This window comes from Andrena cerasifolii, chromosome 7, assembly GCF_050908995.1.
Source record: "Andrena cerasifolii isolate SP2316 chromosome 7, iyAndCera1_principal, whole genome shotgun sequence".
Classification (NCBI taxonomy): Eukaryota; Metazoa; Arthropoda; class Insecta; order Hymenoptera; family Andrenidae; genus Andrena; species Andrena cerasifolii.
The window spans coordinates 5,206,898-5,225,699 of record NC_135124.1 but is presented as its reverse complement, the minus strand read 5'-3'; the positions used below and the strand labels follow the sequence as shown (position 1 = coordinate 5,225,699).

The 18,802-nt window shown below is 36.7% G+C and overlaps 3 protein-coding genes across 11 annotated transcripts; 2 read left to right on the top strand and 1 right to left on the bottom strand.

Annotated features, from left to right (window-relative positions):
• The first annotated feature begins 1,175 nt into the window (after positions 1–1,175).
• LOC143371680 (eukaryotic translation initiation factor 4E type 2) lies at positions 1,176–4,851 on the top strand. Of its 6 annotated transcripts, none has more exons than XM_076817148.1 (6): positions 1,176–1,368; positions 1,895–1,970; positions 2,048–2,306; positions 2,626–2,778; positions 4,393–4,599; positions 4,688–4,851. In XM_076817148.1, the coding sequence occupies exons 2-5, from the start codon at positions 1,909–1,911 to the stop codon at positions 4,546–4,548; spliced, it is 630 nt and encodes a 209-aa protein (XP_076673263.1). In that variant the 5' UTR covers positions 1,176–1,368; positions 1,895–1,908; the 3' UTR covers positions 4,549–4,599; positions 4,688–4,851. The 6 variants fall into 6 exon arrangements, with proteins under 6 accessions (XP_076673263.1, XP_076673262.1, XP_076673259.1 ...); XM_076817147.1 differs by having other exon boundaries at positions 1,886–1,970; XM_076817144.1 differs by having other exon boundaries at positions 1,883–1,970; positions 2,064–2,306.
• Positions 4,852–5,314: 463 nt separating this feature from the next.
• On the bottom strand, positions 5,315–9,818 carry LOC143371677 (motile sperm domain-containing protein 1). 3 transcript variants are annotated; one of them, XM_076817141.1, is made up of 7 exons: positions 9,338–9,818; positions 8,880–9,056; positions 8,647–8,810; positions 8,391–8,550; positions 8,107–8,241; positions 5,596–5,739; positions 5,315–5,530 (listed from the first exon to the last, which is right to left on the bottom strand). In XM_076817141.1, the coding sequence occupies exons 2-7, from the start codon at positions 9,022–9,024 to the stop codon at positions 5,499–5,501; spliced, it is 780 nt and encodes a 259-aa protein (XP_076673256.1). In that variant the 5' UTR covers positions 9,025–9,056; positions 9,338–9,818; the 3' UTR covers positions 5,315–5,498. The 3 variants fall into 3 exon arrangements, with proteins under 3 accessions (XP_076673256.1, XP_076673253.1, XP_076673255.1); XM_076817138.1 differs by lacking the exon at positions 8,107–8,241 and having other exon boundaries at positions 5,315–5,505; positions 9,338–9,808; XM_076817140.1 differs by lacking the exon at positions 8,107–8,241 and having other exon boundaries at positions 9,338–9,803.
• Positions 9,819–12,809: 2,991 nt separating this feature from the next.
• Positions 12,810–18,783, top strand: Moca-cyp (nuclear cyclophilin protein Moca-cyp). 2 transcript variants are annotated; one of them, XM_076815984.1, is made up of 9 exons: positions 12,810–13,084; positions 13,323–13,626; positions 13,701–13,788; positions 16,779–16,808; positions 16,895–17,040; positions 17,125–17,218; positions 17,290–17,542; positions 17,697–17,792; positions 17,900–18,783. In XM_076815984.1, exons 2-9 carry the CDS (start codon positions 13,344–13,346, stop codon positions 18,605–18,607), a joined length of 1,698 nt encoding a protein of 565 aa, XP_076672099.1. In that variant the 5' UTR covers positions 12,810–13,084; positions 13,323–13,343; the 3' UTR covers positions 18,608–18,783. The 2 variants fall into 2 exon arrangements, with proteins under 2 accessions (XP_076672099.1, XP_076672100.1); XM_076815985.1 differs by lacking the exons at positions 12,810–13,084; positions 13,323–13,626 and having other exon boundaries at positions 13,698–13,788; positions 16,675–16,808.
• Positions 18,784–18,802: the final 19 nt, after the last annotated feature.

Below are 18,802 nucleotides of genomic sequence, written 5' to 3'. Positions count from 1 at the left end.
TTCCATGCCAGTTTTTCGAACGTGCTCATACAATATTAGTAGGATACCTGAACTCAGAAGGCGTACGAGAATCTGCGATAGCATTCAGTAATTTTCACAACTACAGTTAGGCCAAGCGAGGATAATAAATAGCTTAACTTTTCCTTCCACATCTGCGAGCCAAATTTCGACCAGCAGGCAGCTGCTCGTCTCGTAAAACGACTTAAAATTCTGTCCTCGCTTTCAATAATTGCCGATGTCCTGTTAGGGTAGAAACTCAGCTCGGAAAAGTCATAAAGTCATAAACTTTGCGCCGGCGACGTCGTCTTGACCCTAAGGGTTGCGCTTACCTACCTGCTAGATATGTATGTAATGTAAATAGACTATGTAAACGGAAAGCGTACCTCGACCACCAGCCGAGAGTGGAGGGAAGCGCGAAGGAAGGGCCAAGGACGGAGAGATGGCTGAAGGACAACCCCCTGACGAAGTTTGAGGGACAACACCACCTTGATTGGACGAAAGGATCCAGGGAAGGAGACAGAGGAACACGCCGAAATTGGAGGAGTAGGGCGCTCGGAGGTTACAAGCGAGGAGTGATTTTGTAAAAACATCAGATCGAACTTGTTAGCAATACAGCCAACATCTAGCTATCGATTAAAATCCAATCTTAGGAATTATCCAGAAAGTGTTTCATTTCATTTCATTCCTTCGTTCATTGAAATTCCCGCGCTACCCGTGAGCTGAGTGCTTCAGCGCTCCACGGGCACGGACCAGCCGCCTATTAAGAAGGCTCCACGGAATCGCGCAACACTATACACTCACCGTATGAACCCTATTCACTCACTGCATGAACCACTAATCACCATTGCCTGCAGTCTATGCGCAGTATGCGTAAATTGAAACACCCCCTAGATTTTACTCTGCAGTTGCACGACGCGACTAAAATCTAGTGAGATCATTAAACAATTGAGTCTGATGAACGCACCCATTGTCTGTGGCGCTCCATAGGCGGGAAGAAGGAGTACGGATCCGATTAATGTATCTGTTTATATCCCGAAAGTCCGAAAAGTCCCCATAGTATTATCCGTTAGTGACCGACGTAAAAACATTGACGAATCAGATTATACAACACGCGTGACGAAAGTACCCCTCTTGCCCCTGTGCCGTACCCTCACCACCTTCACAGCCGTGCACGGTAGTAGGGGGATCAACAATCTATCGAAACATGCATACGTAGTGCATACATACATATGAGAACGTGTGAGAAGGAAACAGAACGAGAAGCCTTTACATTTTTATTTGTAGTTGAAATATATTATTCATAGTATTTAATCAATATTCTATATACATTTGTATCATAGTCCGAAACATGTCCAATAAATTCGAGGCGTAAGTGAAACTAGCGTTCTTATTTCGTCGTATCTTTTTCTGTGGACTGGATAGAGGTTAGATTTGTTTTGAATGGAAAACGAAACTGATTGACATATTTGCATCGCGCTACATTCGACTCACTTCCATCTAAGCGATTTAATATGTTACTTAATAGTTTCCATAAGTTCCTATTGAAATGCTTCCATTTAACAAAACACGTGATGCGATGTGACATTTGTTAGGTACTGAATATTTCTCCGTATGCATTTAAGTTTTAATTGTTATTTCCTTTTCGTTCGTGAACAATGAACACGACGCAACAATGACTATTTTCCGTCTGTACGTGACTGTGTAGAAACGGTGTCGGGAAGTTATTAATTGAAACTATAAAGCGTATGACTAAATCTGTGAGAAAGTACTTCAACACGCGTTCGAACGATTTTATTATATTTTTTAATTAAAATCACAAGTTGTAAAAATGATTCAATGTCATTTTGTGTAATTTCATTAAAACTCATTTCGTAAATCATAGTAGTACTTGCAGGTTAAAAGGTAACGATGACAGCGGGAATGACGAGACACAGTCGAAAGATAGTCAAAAAGTGGAAAAAGAGTCACCAGTAAGTAAGAATCCTTTGTTGTCTTGTTATTTTAAGTGATCTTGCTTTACATGTTAATTACCATATCTATTACGCAGCATATATTTATTACAGCCTCCTGTAGAAGTTAATCCGAACGAGCACAAATTACAATATGCGTATGCATTATGGTACAGTCGACGCAATACTTCTAAACAATCAAGTATACAGAGTTACGACCAAAACTTAAAATTGGTCGGTAGGTTTGCATCTGTGGAACAGTTTTGGAGTCTGTACAGTCATTTAGTCCGGCCGTCAGAATTGGCAGCGCTCACAGATTTTCACCTTTTCAAAGTTGGTATAAAACCAATGTGGGAAGTACGTATTTTCTAATACATGCCATTTTATGTTTTATAGCGTTACTGATTAGCACATTGCAAGCGGGAGACTGTGGTCACAGTTACAAGTGTTCCACGCCCGCGTGCAAAGTGTTAATATGCACTGTGTTCTCTGGATTCTCGCACAGCAGCTACGCTCGCTGAGCGAACGAGCCGGACCCTCCTCTGCGAGCTGTACACGAGAGACTTAGGGAGTGTGGTTGCTGTCCGAGAATCCCGGGAACTTGGTGCATATTAAAGATTGGTACGTGTACTATAACAGTTACTTTATTTTCAATCGTAACATATTTTCGCTTCAGGATGAGGCAAACCAGAAGGGTGGTAAATGGATAGTACGATTACGAAAAGGTCTAGTATCTAGATGTTGGGAGAATCTGATATTAGCTATTTTAGGAGAGCAATTTATGGTCGGAGAAGAAATATGCGGAGCTGTTGTGTCCATAAGGTTTCCAGTAAGATGATTTTTATTTTTTTGGAGTAGAGTTTACTGTGGTTTGCAAAAATGCTGACGGCCGGATGCTTAGCGGGGCAAGGGGGCTACCTCGCTCGCGCCGCCCCACTCTCTGCCGCAGAGCTCCCCAATTCCCCACTCGTATGTTCTTAGCGGCACACGCTGCATCCTTCGCTCTCTTTGTCACGCGGTGCTGCTGACCGATTCGTTGACGTGACGCGTTGGCCAATAGCGACAATACGTGTGTCTTACCTTTACCACTGTGTTAGAGAACCGTGGGCCTATGAGGATACACTCGATCGGTCTACCAAGTTTCTACTCGTCAACATTTTTGCAAACCACAGTACATGTTGGTAAAGAATCGTTGACAATAGCCGGCTTTACACGGCCGCTCCGAACCTTCGGGATTGGCACGTCGCTCCGACGTGCCGCGCTGGAACGCGCGCTCCTGGAGCGTGATGTTCAAAGCGCAACACTCTAAACGCGCGCGCCAGATCCGCAGGTTTGGAGCGTCCGCTCCAAATTTGCAAGATTTCGCGTGGAGCGTGGCATGTCCGCCGAGCGGACAGTTCAGAGAGACGCGCGGGGATGAACCGATACCGTTACGGTATCGATACTTTTACTCATAACTTGTATCGAAAGAAAGTATCGATATCTACTCAGTATCGAAAGAAAGTATCGATATCTACTCAGTATCGAAAGAAAGTATCGATATCTACTCAGTATCGAAAGAAAGTATCGATATCTACTCAGTATCGAAAGAAAGTATCGACATCTACTCAGTATCGAATCAAAAGTATCGATACCTAGTTGTATCGAACGAAAATTAATACAGATTTTTTTTATTAATATATTTCAGGATTGACTAACTGGTGGCTCGCGAGCCACTAGTTAGTCAACCCTGATATATTTTATTAACGAAGACGTATTTTATTTTACTATTATTTAACGGGGAGTAGCCTTTAGTTACAACGAAGAATGTAAAGGGGGAGGGGAGGGGGGGTATACCGAAATATGCGAAAAAGATAAAAAAAATCTTATTTTCAGTTTTTGATATGTCATGAATGTTTCCTGAAAAATTGGGATCGAAATTTGCAAAAATATCGAAATTTGAAACTCTATATCTTCGATATTTTTGCGAATTTCGGTCCCCAATTTTTCAGGAAACATTCATGACATATCAAACATTGAAAATAAGATTTTTTTTTAACTTTTTCGCATATTTTGGTATATGCCCACCCCCCTTAAATATTTAAAAAATAGTCCTCGAAATAAATATTTAATTTTTTTGTTCGCCTTCATAAATAAAAAGTGTTCTAGAAGCATTTGAACTTTCAAAATTTGAGGGAAAAAAAGTTTTTGTTTTTAGTTTTTAGTTTTTCGGACTTTTTTCGAAAACCGTTTGTTGCGCAAAGAAAAAGTAATACAACATAAAAGATGCTCCTTGTCCGGATCTATAACTTTTGTTTGACATATTTTTTTATTTCATCAATAACTTGGAGGATATTATATAAAATCGACTTCGCGAGCTGTTAACGCCTGGAATGTACGCTCCAAAACTGTACGAAAAACTGTCCGTCTAAAGCCGGCTAATGAGTATTATTCATTTTTATAGGAGGATATAATATGTGTATGGAATAAGACTGCATCTGATTATGCAACAACAGCACATATTAGAGATACATTAAGGAGAGTATTACATCTTCCAGCCAGTGCCTCTATGGAGTACAAAACTCATAACGAAAGTTTGAAGAATGTTCACAGACTCTAAAATCATACGACGGTAACTCAATGGTTTGAGTTTGACGCGGTGGATTTGCAGGTATATTACGCAAAATAATCTCCGGAATCTGTTAACAAAAACATTTTTTCCAAATATTCTAATGCTCTTTGTACATTTTAATGTTTAGCCAATTGATACTTGTGGAAAAATGATATTTCGTAGGAGGAAAAAACTTTGCAGCTAAAGAATTTGAATGAACACCTTATTCGGTAGCATTTTTTATTCACAAGTGTCCCATTGTAACTTATGTAAATAATAAATACATGTTGATAATAAACAAATTTTTTCGAACATGTAAGTTATTTTTATACTCACTAATACTATCATAGTTTCTTGCTCGTTACATTGCACGCACGATGTGCCGGAAGTGTTAATTTTAAAAATACGAGATCACTTTATATTTCAAATATTTTATTCAAGTGTACTTGAAACTCGAAACACATTTTACATAAAATATTTATACATTTGTACATGAGATCACGTTTCTTTAGAATGCACGAATAATTGTGAATGATATTTTATACACAATGCTTATACATACAAATGCATTTCAACTGAAACAAGGTCTTAATTTCGATACACATACACATTTATGTATTTTTATATTCCCACTTGTATTTTAATATATATATAAAAAGAGAGAAGCTTTTAAATATATATGTACAAAGTTTTTGTTGTGTATACATGAGGGGATGAAGTGCAAATTCGAATAGAAATGTATAATATAATGTATATTAAAAGAATAAAAGATTCCTCGTATGTCAATAAATATTAGTATTATTCACAATATAACATGACAGCTTATTGTTTATAGACTAGAGGCAGGTATATCCATTAAAAAAGAGAAGTTCAATACCAATGAAACCTTACATTAATTGTGCTTCTATCCCACGATTCTAACCATTGTATACAGTTCTTTTTGCGCATAAAGCCAAAAATTACAGCCTTAAAATAATAATCGTAACCATACCTGCAATTAATAAAAAAAAGTGTGTTCATTTTTTTCAACAAAAATTAAATAAAGGCCATACTTACCTAATACGAACGAAAATATTAATTTAAAATTTATGGAGAGATGAAGATAATCAGGCACTCTATTGTTATGTTCTCCTTCTGTAGGTAAAAGTAATCCAACTATACATATGATTCCAGCAACCAATGCTACATAATTTGTTCCTCCTAAAAATCATATCGTTTTTATATTATTTGCATTATTTCAAATCTACAATAAAATATTCTATGTTACTTTAAATACAACTGCATATATTAGCATATTGCACTTGTATCGTATTACATAGAGTGGTCCACATATCGCCATCACGCAAAATATTGTGCTTAATATTTTTGTGAAAAATGAGTTGTGCGAGTTTATTTTGGTTTCAAAGAGACAACGAGATGATATGAACAAATGCCATGAGTTTCTTAATGAAGGCTTCGAGGTCGTTTGAATCATTTTGTCTAATGAAAATACATGGCTTTGTATCTGATTAAATTAAAAGATAAATTCATTGATGCATGATGTATTGAGTTCTAGAAGACTTTGGACACGACAATTCCATATTCAATTAAAGGCAGGTATTTTTTGTGCAATATCATCTAAAGGCCCTCATACACGAGCAAGCATGCTCACCGACATACTCGCGGGAGCCTACACACGTCGTGAGCGAGCCGAGCACTTTAATCGCTCGGCGATCTCACACACCAGCGAGCATGTTTTCCGAGCCTGCAGTTCGCGAGCGGCTCGCTCATGTATGGTAGCTTTAAAGGTCAAAAGTCACGAATGAATTTGCCTTTTCTTAGGTACAAGTAATATAGTGCCAAAAACATGACTTTATTGTTTAAAAATTGTGGTGACCTAAATATGCACCTTAAAAATCAATTAAAAAATAAAATAAAATAAAAAATATCCCTCGAAATTATATAAATCTATGCAATTCATTTCTCAATAATTCATTTCGCAATGTAGTTTTCTGCGAAAATGTTCCTTTCTATGCAAAGTATTTGTGATTGGGCAGGTGCAAATCCTGCTCAGCGAAATTTTTGCAACGGCACGAGAACAGGCAGGGATTGATGTGTACCCATCGAGCGCTTCTACTTTCCGCCACCAGATGTCATGGTGACGGATGTCAGATCCCAATTGGTATTACTTTTGTGCACTTTTAATGAAAAATTAAGAAATTTTAACTTCCGTTAATGGATGACTCTTCTGCACGCAAGCGAAGTACAAAGCGAACTCCAAGCCTGGTTTGTTTCATAATAAAAATTCGGGGACCCTTGTTTTTTATAAATTATTGTGGTGAAATCGCGTCAAAATTCAAAACCGTATACAGGATGCAAATTCCAGGTCGCGAAAACACGCCGATGCCAGTCGAAGCATTAATGGCATTAAAACAATGGAATGGTACAGAATGCTTTAAAATAATTATCCACAAATGAGCTATTCCACGTTAAAACAAATAGGTGGAAAATTTAGTTTCACCGATTCTCTTCAAAATTACAGCATTTGTCGATAACCTAGCAAAAACAAAGTATAATGAATTTCAACGGCCTATGTCAAATAGTTTTCGAAATATTTAATGTTAAAATTTCGAAAATTGAAACAAAATCGGCTGACGCGTCATCACTTAAACTGTAATATCTCGGTCATTTTCAAAGATAATGCCACCGTCTTGGGTTCATTTTAAAGCTAAAGGAATGCTTTCTTAAACTGTATATAGAGTATTTTGTTTATTGTTAATAAACTTAACAGTAATCGATGTCAAAGTTTCAAATCGCGATTTGACGTCGTTCCCACCCATGCTCCGGCTTGAAAAAAATACCATTCGATTCGTTAAGTCTTCAACTAATAAATACCGTTTTCAAAAAAGTGGAGAGATTTTGGGAACAGTTAACAAAAAATAAAACTTACGATAGTGCACACCGCTTGGAAGTGCACGGATCCCATGGTCAGTCCGCACGCACGCGTTTTCAAAACAAAAGCCTAGCGTAGGAAAGTATTTATATACGATGGGTTAAAACAAATTTTTCTTTCAGTGTTTTCGGTATTCTCGAGAAAAATAGTAGGAATATCTGCTACCTACTATTGCTAATCTTTTATATGGTGAGCAGATATTCCTACTATTTTTCTCGAGAATACCGAAAACACTGAAAGAAAAATTTGTTTTAACCCATCGTATATAAATACTTTCCTACGCTAGTGTATTAACAATAAACAAAATAGTCTATATACGGTTTGAGAAAGCATTCCTTAGGCTTTAAAATGAACTCAAGATGGTGGCAATATCTTTAAAAATGACCGAGATATTACAATTTAAGTGATGACGGGTCAGCCGATTTTGTTTGAATTTTCGAAACTTTAATATTAAATATTTCGAAAACTATTTTACATAGGCCGTTGAAATTCAGTACACTTTGTTTTTGCAAGGTTATCGACAAATGCTGTAATTTTTAAGAGAATCGGTGAAACTAAATTTTTCACCTGTTCGTTTTGACGTGGAATAGTTCATATGTGAATCGAAAAACTATAATAAGTACTAACATATTGACCTTTATCCATAGTAACATAATTGTCATTTGTCATATCTGAGGATAGAAACATTTTTGTACTTTTGTCCCGAATATTTCCGTGGAATGAATTATATTTTAATTTGGACGATTTCGTAAATATTCTGGATGTATATACTGCAATTGTAAGCAGTGACTTACTATTCAAATAAATTTAAACCTTTTTACATACTGCTACTGCAATGCAACAGGCAACTAATATATTTTTCCCAGGGATGTCTGAGGAGTAAACTATCTTTTATATCATTTATAAGATTTCTACTTACTATCAATGGTTTTATTTTGAGCTAAAAGCGCGTAAGATTGCTGCTGCCTATTTTCATTTATAGGAAGCTGCTGAAACATTTCTGGGTCCGGAGTAGACCTTCCAGCAGTATCTGCGGTCCCAGGATGTAGTTTAGCTTCGACATCTCGTTTTCCTATGGCCTATTAATTTTTCATAAGTCTTAAATTATATTAATTTGGTAATGTAACAATACTTACTTCCGTTTTTGAAATTTAATCACTGCATTGGTTAATTACCTGCTTAGTTGGATGTTCTTGCATTTGTATTCTAAATTTATCAAGTATATGGCAATTGCTTAACAAGGGTGATGTATGTCTCACAACAATATCGACACAGCATCTTGCTTTTATTGTCCCCTCTGGATCAACAACTTTGTATTTATTTGGTGCAGTACATAACACTGTAATGGTAATAAATTACATTAAAATTGTGCTTCAGTCGCTAACTTTTACAGCCACTGTAAATGTACCTTTAAATCTTATGGGAAAGTCGTATGGATTATACAGAGTTAAAACTTGTTTATGAGTGGATTGATCGTCCAAAAAGAAAGTGATACTTTGGGGAAATACGAACACTGGTAATCTTCGAGGAGTTCCTGCTAACTGAGACTGCATTATACTTGCTCAGTTTTATATGGTCCATGCAACTAGAAAATTATGAGATTTATTATTAATATTTACACTTCTGATTCCATATTGTAACATATCCAGGTATTGTACATATTTGTACATGCTATCCATTTATTTATCTTTTTTAATATCATGCATCTTTTTTAATATATATTCGGAGTACCAATTTTAACACTTACGAAAATTTTTTTAAAAAAAACTGCGTCTGATTTTTTGTACTTTAATAATATAACATCTGTTATCTTTTGATACCAGCTAGATAGCTATATACGGCTGCATATTTAATGCAATGACTTACCTTAAATATTGAGTTCTGCGCGGATTATAGAAATTAATTATAGAATTAAATATAGAAAATTGTATACTCGTGATTCTTCGCTGCTAAAATAATTCTTCTAAACGAATGGGAGTGTAAAGATATATTAAATAGCAGTCCTTTAAATAAGATATAAAAAACTCATAACCGCACTTTAACTTTATAATTCGTATATAAAAATGTCAAAACACTTCAACAAATGACTTCGATGCTTTAGTCAGTCACGATAAACGCTTAATTAATTACACGGTAGTTAATGCATGATTTCGTATTCACAAGTCTATTAGTATCGTAAGTTCGTTTGATTGAGTATAATACTGCACTGTTGATATTTCTAGTGAAACAATGCTTCACAATATTCGTCATGTATTTAGGTAGGTATTATCTCTTATTTACCAACATTTACTAAGAAGAGACTGAACAAATCAAACGTATGCAATTTCCCCGTCATTCCCTAGCTTATCATCACGAATCAGCTGTTTGTCTTTTTACAAGATTTTATAATTTACATATTAGGTAGTATTTTATCTTCCATAAAATATTTCATATTATCGTAAAAATAGGGAGCAATACATGCAACCTAGATGTTGCAGACGTCTTCAGACGTCTTGAAGACGGCTTATAGACGACGTGTGCTATCTGGGAATTAATATAATGATAAGAAAATTATTTGGTACACTCAAAGATTTCAATATTTTAATAATATTAAATAATTTAGTTGCTTTGTAAATCAAGACATTAAAATAAATGTCATTAGATACATTGAACGAAAATGAATCTTGATCTTGGACAAGCTTGCACTCACAGTGAAAAAAGGCACGAAGCGCGACATTCCCATCTATGATACGATGTTCTGTGGTGTGATCGTAGTGATCCTCTAGGTAGTGATCGGAAAATGTGTCCGCGTTTTCTATTGGTCGACGCCATTGCTCTCTTGAACCGGAAATAGAGAGAGCAAGTAAATAAGATCTACCAATTGGATTCCACAACATTGAGCGAAAAGTGGGATCAACAGCAAACTTCATTTTATACTGAGGCGTATGATCTTTGAACTAAGGAGGGCAGTATTCTTTTAAAATGTGCCCGCCGATTTGTGACTTCCGCTATAGGACAAAATGGTGGACACATTTTCCGATCACTACCTAGAGGATCACTTATGGACCTGAAGGACAGTGCCTAATAGGCACTGCCTAGTTTCGGGGGGTTATAGCGAAAAACGGAAGGGGCTGCGATATGAGGGACGACTGGTGGTGTCCTCTACAGCCGAGTATGAGTTTTAGAAATAGCGTCCTTCATTGGTACATCCTTGTGACGCCATTGTGCAAAACGGTTGAAAACGGTGCAAAACAGTGTGAAAGCATTGCAAAGTAACTCGCATGCGTGTAGTGTATTTATATAATTGTCTTATTATTTGGGATACTTTCGAAATTACGTAAGTAATAATAAATTTTCTAGTTAAGTAGTAAATGTATTGTATTTGAAGGTTAAAAATTAGTATAGAAATGTAAATAAATTATTAGTATTTAGGTGGTAATCGACCCCGAAAATGCCGAGCTGCATTTTGAACACTGCCTGTCACCAGTGATTTCCACGGCATTCAACAATAATCAAATTTAAAATGTTTTACCCGAAGAAATTTCCACGATATGGCACAGATGGCATCACCAGTTGTCCCTTAAAAAGCGGCTGGAAGAGGTTGATTCCCCTTCCGTCATTCGCTTCAACCCCCGCGTCCATAAGCCTAGCTTACCTAGCTTGCCTAGCGTCCTTCAGGTCCATGAGATCACTACACAGATGATGTCAATAACGTGACTGCATCGCGCCCACGATGCCCATGATCCGAAGGTGGGTTCGTTCGTGATTTTCGCGCGCAATTCAATTGTGCCCAGCGAAGCGCTAAAGGCGGAATTTCCTATCAGCGTCAAACGCGTGCTTCTAGACGTTGCTTTCGGCTTACTTATCTCGTTTATTATTTAAAAGTCGTAACATTTATGAACATGCATACAAATAAACAATACTTTACTTGTTGTTTTTAATTTATTTGATATTTCTCTGCATACATTTCCTTTGAGTATATAATTTTTGTAATCTTTATTACTAGTATCATAATGTACAGGGTCATTTGCGATATTTTATATTAAGCTTTCGTCCTTTTGAAAAAACTGCGATTTTCGTGATCGCTTCTGATTGGTAGAGAGCATACTGCTCTTTGCACGCCCCACATAACCCCAATTTCTAATTTCTCTCGAAACATTCTCAAGTCCAACAGTTCTTATAGAATCTCAGTTGTATATTTTAAACCAACGTAATCGTTCCTGATCTATTGAAATTAACGAATATTTCCTCACTTTAGTTAAAAAGTATAATGTATATATGAATACTTCTATTTATGAATGCATATACCTACTATATATTCGTTGAATTAACTCGTTTTGACTGTAACACAAACTATATTGAAGTATTTTATAAAAAATAATTTAATCAAGATCAAGAATTACAACCACAGTAAATAATTCATAATCGGTAAAATAATCGACTTTTTAGAAAAAGAATCGAGTGGAATCGCCCTTCCCTACTGACGCTTACGAACCCCGTTCCACTACATTTTGCGCCCGTGACGCTCATATCAGCTTATAAGCAAGTAGAACGGGAAATTACTGCGGTCTGGGCGCGGGCGTTGTGGGCCAACAATGTATTTCTTATTCTACACACTACAGTACGCAGATTCTGAGTGTACTTGCCCAGAGTTAGGAGCGATGGGGCGGCAGTGATGGAGGGGGAAACACCTACAGGAGCGGTGGTAATGTGGCGCGAACTGACGCCAGCGCCAAGCCAGCCGAGTGGTCCCAACGCGCAACCAGCTTCGACAATCTATTTCCCAGCGACGCTGGTTGGCCGTGGTTCGCTTCACGTTGGCGCCACTTGGCTTGGCGCTGGTGTCAGTTCGCGCACGCATTACCACCGCTCCTGTAGGTGTTTCCCCCTCCATCACTGCCGCCCCAACACTCTTAACTCTGTATTTGCCGCCTGCAAATAAAATTCAATATGGCGCGTCAGCCGCCATTTGGTGGAGTTTCCACCCCCCGATCTGAAGTGAGAACTTCTGAAATCTCGTGCTGAAAAAGGCATTCTGTAGCACAATTTACTTGTAGTTTACAAATATTGGTTCATAATAATCTATTCGCAATAGTATAATTTCTGCATTATATAATATTATTATCAGGATAAAAGTCGAAGAAATTTTGTTACAACCAAACTCAGAAATTGAAACGAGTCCGAATACTGCCAGAACGGCCACATACACCTGGCGCTGTAGTCGGCGCCACAGAAAATCGTATCATAGATGGGAACGGCACGCTTCGGTGCCTCTTTCACTGTGTGAGTGCGAGGCTGTCCGAGTTCGTTTCGCACAGCGTATGTATGTATACGCATATTTAACAATACATACTCGCATGGATTCAACCATTCACCATTCAACAATATGGCACCGGGTGATGAGTTTAATGATTGAGTACTCCGTTACGTCGCCCGAAATTTGTGTTGATGTTTACGTATTGATATAACAAACGTGCATTAAAGTGGGAGAAAATGTTAAACGTCTCATATACGTACATTGTAACATACACGTAGTTCATTAAGTGAGCCAGACAGTTACACAGATCGGTGCTAACCTTACTCTGGAAATTTCGCTGTTGAACTCAACGAGTGTTTCGAGTTATTGATATAACGGTAACAATATACTTTTTGCATTGCTCCTTTCACTCTTATAGGATAGAACATTGCTAGTACACGCGTAAAAATAACCGTTTTCCCAATGTAACGTGAATCGGTGATTCAATTGAAATTACGTACATTTAATAAGGTTCTCCATGAAGCTTTTTGGGCGAAATATATATTAGATATAGGTCTATTTTTGTGAATTAATTTAATTAGTGAAATCTACTGTTAATATTATGAATATTTTCAGAACCGTGCGTAAGAACTCATTATGGTTAACGTCAATCCACGAGTATTCTTTGACGTAGAGGTAGGCGGTCTCACAATGGGTCGCACAGTGTTCGAACTCTTCGCCGATGTTTGCCCGATAACGTGCGAGAATTTCCGTGCTCTGTGCACTGGAGAGATGGGACTTGGGAAAACAACTGGAAAACCTTTGTATTACAAAGGAATCGTTTTTCATAGAGTAGTTAAAGATTTTATGATTCAGGGTGGCGATTTTTCAGTCGGTAATGGAACAGGTGGCGAGTCAATTTACGGAGGAACGTTCGCAGGTAAATTTATAGGCGTTTGCCGCGCACTTTGATGTAGTAAGGAATATAAATTATGCAACGGAATATTTTTCCAGATGAAAATTTTATTATAAAGCATAATAAATCATTCTTATTATCAATGGCAAATCGTGGCAGAGATACGAATGGCTCGCAGTTTTTTATGTGAGTATTTACGGAAAGGCAGTCAAGTGTCTTCGTGTACGAACATGTTTTCAATGAGATAAAATAATCAATTACCTCCCTGATAAATAGAGAATAATAGAATGGTGTGATAAATTTACAATATATGTAGCTCTTACGATATCAAGACTATGCATTATATTTTACTAAACATTCATTTTGCATGCTATTATTAACAGATATTGAAGGGTCGGGTGTAATAAGGGGACTAGCGCTCGAAAATGGGGGAAATTATTGTCCAAACGCTAAGAAAGATTGGAAAATTAAGTGTTGTTAAACTGAATTCTAAAAAATATAGTGTTGTAAAGCTCGTCACGACACGTAATTTTTCTATTTGCAGTTTGTTTATCAAATCATTACTATTCGAGCTAAAAATTATAAACAAAGAATTTTTCATCGTCCAAAATCATTTCTTTAAACATAAATTGCGATAACTTGAGTAAATATTATGGGATCGGTATGAAACTTTAAACATAACTTCAGAAAACTCTAGTGGAGCCGTGGAATATATTCACAAAACCCTTATGTTAACAAATGTAATAATATTTAATTAGAAAGTAATACTGGATATAACCCATGTTTTTCAACGTTCGTCATTAAAAAGTATGGAGGCAATTTTGAGGTACATATAACTTGCAGCGACAAAGTTTTTCCTTAATATACAAGGAAGATTTTCACCAATTTTCACACTGATTAAGAAATAATTGTAGAAGATATGACGATATATATAAATCTCGCGCGCCACCAATAATCAGCGGCCGCATATAATGCACTGCTTGGCAGTCTTACAAGGGGACCTTCAGGTTTGGCAATTTCAGAATATGTTGACACTTGCTTTACGTGAAGGTCTTTACTTGGACATTAATTTCCCAAAGCAGCAAGGCGCGCTTTTTAGCCAAATTCGAAAAAATAGACTTTGAAGAATTCAATAAAAAGTATGATTTTCCAAGTTAGAGATAATTTAAAATAAGATGTGAGTTTTTAATTGAAAATAATATTTAAATATTTGTTAATTCGTACGAATTTGGTAGGTCTTTAAATGAATAAAAAAAAGTATCAGTAGTATACTAGTCGTGAGTACGACGCACTGACTTCAGAATTTTTCAAAGTCGATTTTCTCGAATTTGGATGAAAAGCGTGCCATACTACTTTGGGAAATTTATGCCCGAGTGAAGACCTTCACGTACACTAAGTATCAATGTTTTCTGAAATTCCCAAACCTGAAGGTCCCCTTGTTAGCACTCGCATTGACTGTCGGTGGCGCGCGAGATTTATATATATCGTCATATCTTTTACAATTATTTATTAATCAGTGTGAAAATTGGTGAAAATCTTCCTTGTATATTAAGGAAAAACTTTGTCGCTGCAAGTTATATGTACCTCAAAATTGCGTCGATACTTTTTAACGGCGAACGTTGAAAAACATGGGTTATGTCCAGTATTACTTATTAATTAAATATTATTACATTTGTTAACATATGGGTTTTGTGCATACATTCTACGGCTTTGCTACAGTTTTCTGAAGTTATGTTTTAAGTTTCATAACGATCCGTTGATATTTACTCAAGTTATCGCAATTTATGTTTAAAGAAATAATGATTGTGGACGATGAAAAATGTTTTGTTTATAATTTTTAGCTCGAATAGTAATGATTGGATAAGCAAACTGCAAATAGAAAAAATGTGTGTCGTGATGAGCTTTACAACACTATATTCTTTAAAATTCAGTTTAAGAACATTTAATTTTCCAATCTTTCTTAGCGTTTGGACAGTAATTTTTCTCATTTTCGAGCGCTAGTCCCCTTATTGCATCCGACCCTTCAATTATTCGCTTACTCAAGGTTAATGTTCACGGTCGCAAGTGAAATATTTTGGATATACTTCCGAAAGAGACCGGTGGCCGATCGAGATGAGGTTTGGGGGGACGGGTGGGGAGGGCGTGTGAACCTAAATCTAAAATTGGGGCTTCGGGTATTTATTAGTTTCCGAAATATTAATAAAAAATTTTTCATTCTTTTTGAAAATTTTTTGCGGGCGTTGGTGCAGGCCTCCCTACCCGGGAGCCTTTTCGTCCCCCTATTTTTTATTTTTGAAATTTTGTAATCACAGTCTCATTTTTAGCATCGCCAAACTCACATCGGTTCGCCACCATGCTTTACGCGCCCGCGAGCGGGCGCGCGCCCCCCGCGCTAATCTAGCCCCAACCAATACTAATACCCTGGACAAGTTGGAAAGTGGAATGCGTTGTGTCGGTATAAGTCAACAGAAATATTATTAAGAGGGGGGACCCTGGTAAAGTGATTAAAAAAGATCGGTAAAAAAGGTGTACCCTTTTATGCACAATTACCCCTGTATCTTTTGAACGCATTAATTGCCGAAGCTAAAATTTTATATTTGGAGTCCTTCCACACTCCTCGTAATACCCACCAAGTTTCATCTGGATCGGCTATCGGTCCCTTTCGGAAGTACAGCCAATATTTTGTGTACAGACCTTATTTTTTTAATATTTCTACTCGCTCAAAATTATTTTTCTCTGCTGACAGATGTATTCTTTGTCAACTTCAAAGGTAAAGGTAATAGGAATTTAATACATATTTATTCTCATGTTTTACCAATTGTTTAGGTTAGTAAGTTTTCTAAATATATTTCGAAAGCAGGTGATATATACATTAAATAAAAGGAAAGTTGGGTGTGTTGATTTTAATGTTACATTTGCTTATCTCCGTTTAAGTACCGACGTCGCTGTGTCGTATAAAGTCATTGAATATTCGATAGTTTATACGAGTCACGTAAATCTGAAGAATATTGAAAAGCATAGAAGTAAGAATATCTTTGGAGGAATGAATAACTTAGCTATATTTCTGTGTAGTCATGAGGGAAGGGTCTGCACACCACTACTACAACACAATGACCAATGAAAGCTGGCTCTTTCTGTTCATCTCTCATCCCCTTAATCATATTTTGTTGTTGTAGTACAACACAACCAGCGCCTCACCTCGACAAGTAAGTAAAAATAAATACCATGTTCCACTATTACAGTTCCGTACAATCTGGGCAGCATTTTTATATTTAAATGTGAAATTTCTTAGTGTCCATGTGGTTTTTGGAGAAGTAGTGTCTGGCCAGGAAATTGTTACACATATTGAAGGATTGCCAGTAGACCGTATGTCCCGTCCGTTGCAAGATGCTAAGGTTGTAAATTGCGGAGAACTCGTACTGAAAGTCAAAAGTAAAGGTATACTTCGTTTTTATTAGAAATTATTGACTTTTAAAAGTATACGAGTATATTTAAAACTTGATTCGTTATTATTATTTACAGCAAAAAAGCGTGAAACGAAGGATAGCAGTTCATCCGAATCTGACTCCGATTCGTATGCAGAAAAATCTAAAAAGAAGAAAAAGACTAAGAAGAAGTATAATTTATTTTATGATTCTTAGAATAATGATAAAATAAAACCAGACTAATAATTCAACAATGTTACAGTAAAAAAAGAGCGAAGTCAGAAGACGGGGAGATTCATGATTCGAACGAAGATGATCTTGGGAAGCCTCATCCCCTTGTTTCAGTAACAAAAATTGATCCAGATGAAATTCCTGAAGTACCAGCGAACAAATTTTTGTATAGAGCAGGGCCTACTAATAATGCGAATCAAAAAGAATTTAGGCAACATTATGGTAGAGATCGGATACGATCACATAGAAGAACTGGTCGCCTATTTAAAGGAAGAGGAATATTTGTAAGTATTTGTGTATAGTACGTACAGTACGGTACACGGTATGTATAATTCTTCCTAATACTGTCGTTTATTTGAATGAAACGCACCTTATTTTTTAAGTCTACTTACTTTTCTTTGTGTAATAATCAATACATACACGTAAATAAATTTCTAGCGATATCATACACCTTCACGTAGCCGCTCAAGAAGCGTTACCCCACCTCATTGGAAACAGGCTCAAAATCGAACAATTAAGTTACACGAATTTCAGGTATATAATCATAAGTGACTGAAGTAAACTATAAATGAGATTATGTATTAGGATATAGTTAATATTCGCTTAATTGTTTCTTTACACGTTCAAACTTATTGTCGCAGAAATTGGAGAAAGAGCGTCTAAAGAAGGAAGAAGAATTAAAGAAACGCGAGGCTGATAGAATTAAAAAGTTTACCGAGAATCCAGACGAAGATAATCAAATAACAGAGAAATTTGATGCTGATGCGCGTATATCTGAAGAATTGGAAAATAAAGAGAACAATCAATCGGACGAGAAAAAAGATGACAATAAAAATGTGGAGCAGGATCAAGACAATTTAAATACCAGCTCGGATGTAAATGATGCTATGCCAAAAGACAAGTTAGACGGAAAACATAAGAATGAGAAAACAATGAGACGCGATTCGCATCGGTCATACGGCGACAGATCTTCGCGACGCGATTCGCGGGATAGAAGTAGGAGGCGCGGAAGTGGTCGCTCGAGATCGCGAGATCGCCGAAGGTCCCGAGACAGGGATTACGATCGTAGGAATAGCCGTGAGAGAAGAAACAGGAGGAACTATTATCCGCGCAGGCGAGATTCTTACAGAATGAATAGACCCGGCAGAGACAATTACAGATATTATGACAGACGTAATGATTACAGAAGGACGAACAATTCCAATCCTAACTACGATGCTGAGATGAATTCATCTCGTTACGATAAGAACCGAAGAAAGAGTGACAATGCATCGGACTCTAACAATCAACCAAAATTTAAGCGCCGCTCACGTTCAAGTAGTTCTAGTAGTCAACACTCCAAAGATTAAACATTTCGTTCTCTTATTGTTTATCTGCATAATACGGGAAAATATAATTTATGGAGTAAACTGCAATTATTACATTGTACTTTCAAATTTTTTTATCTAAATTTGTTTCTTTCCTAGTATATGTATGTATGGGTAATCCTGTTTTACACTTACAATAAATTAAACTACATTCAATACTAATGTTCAAATGTAAAT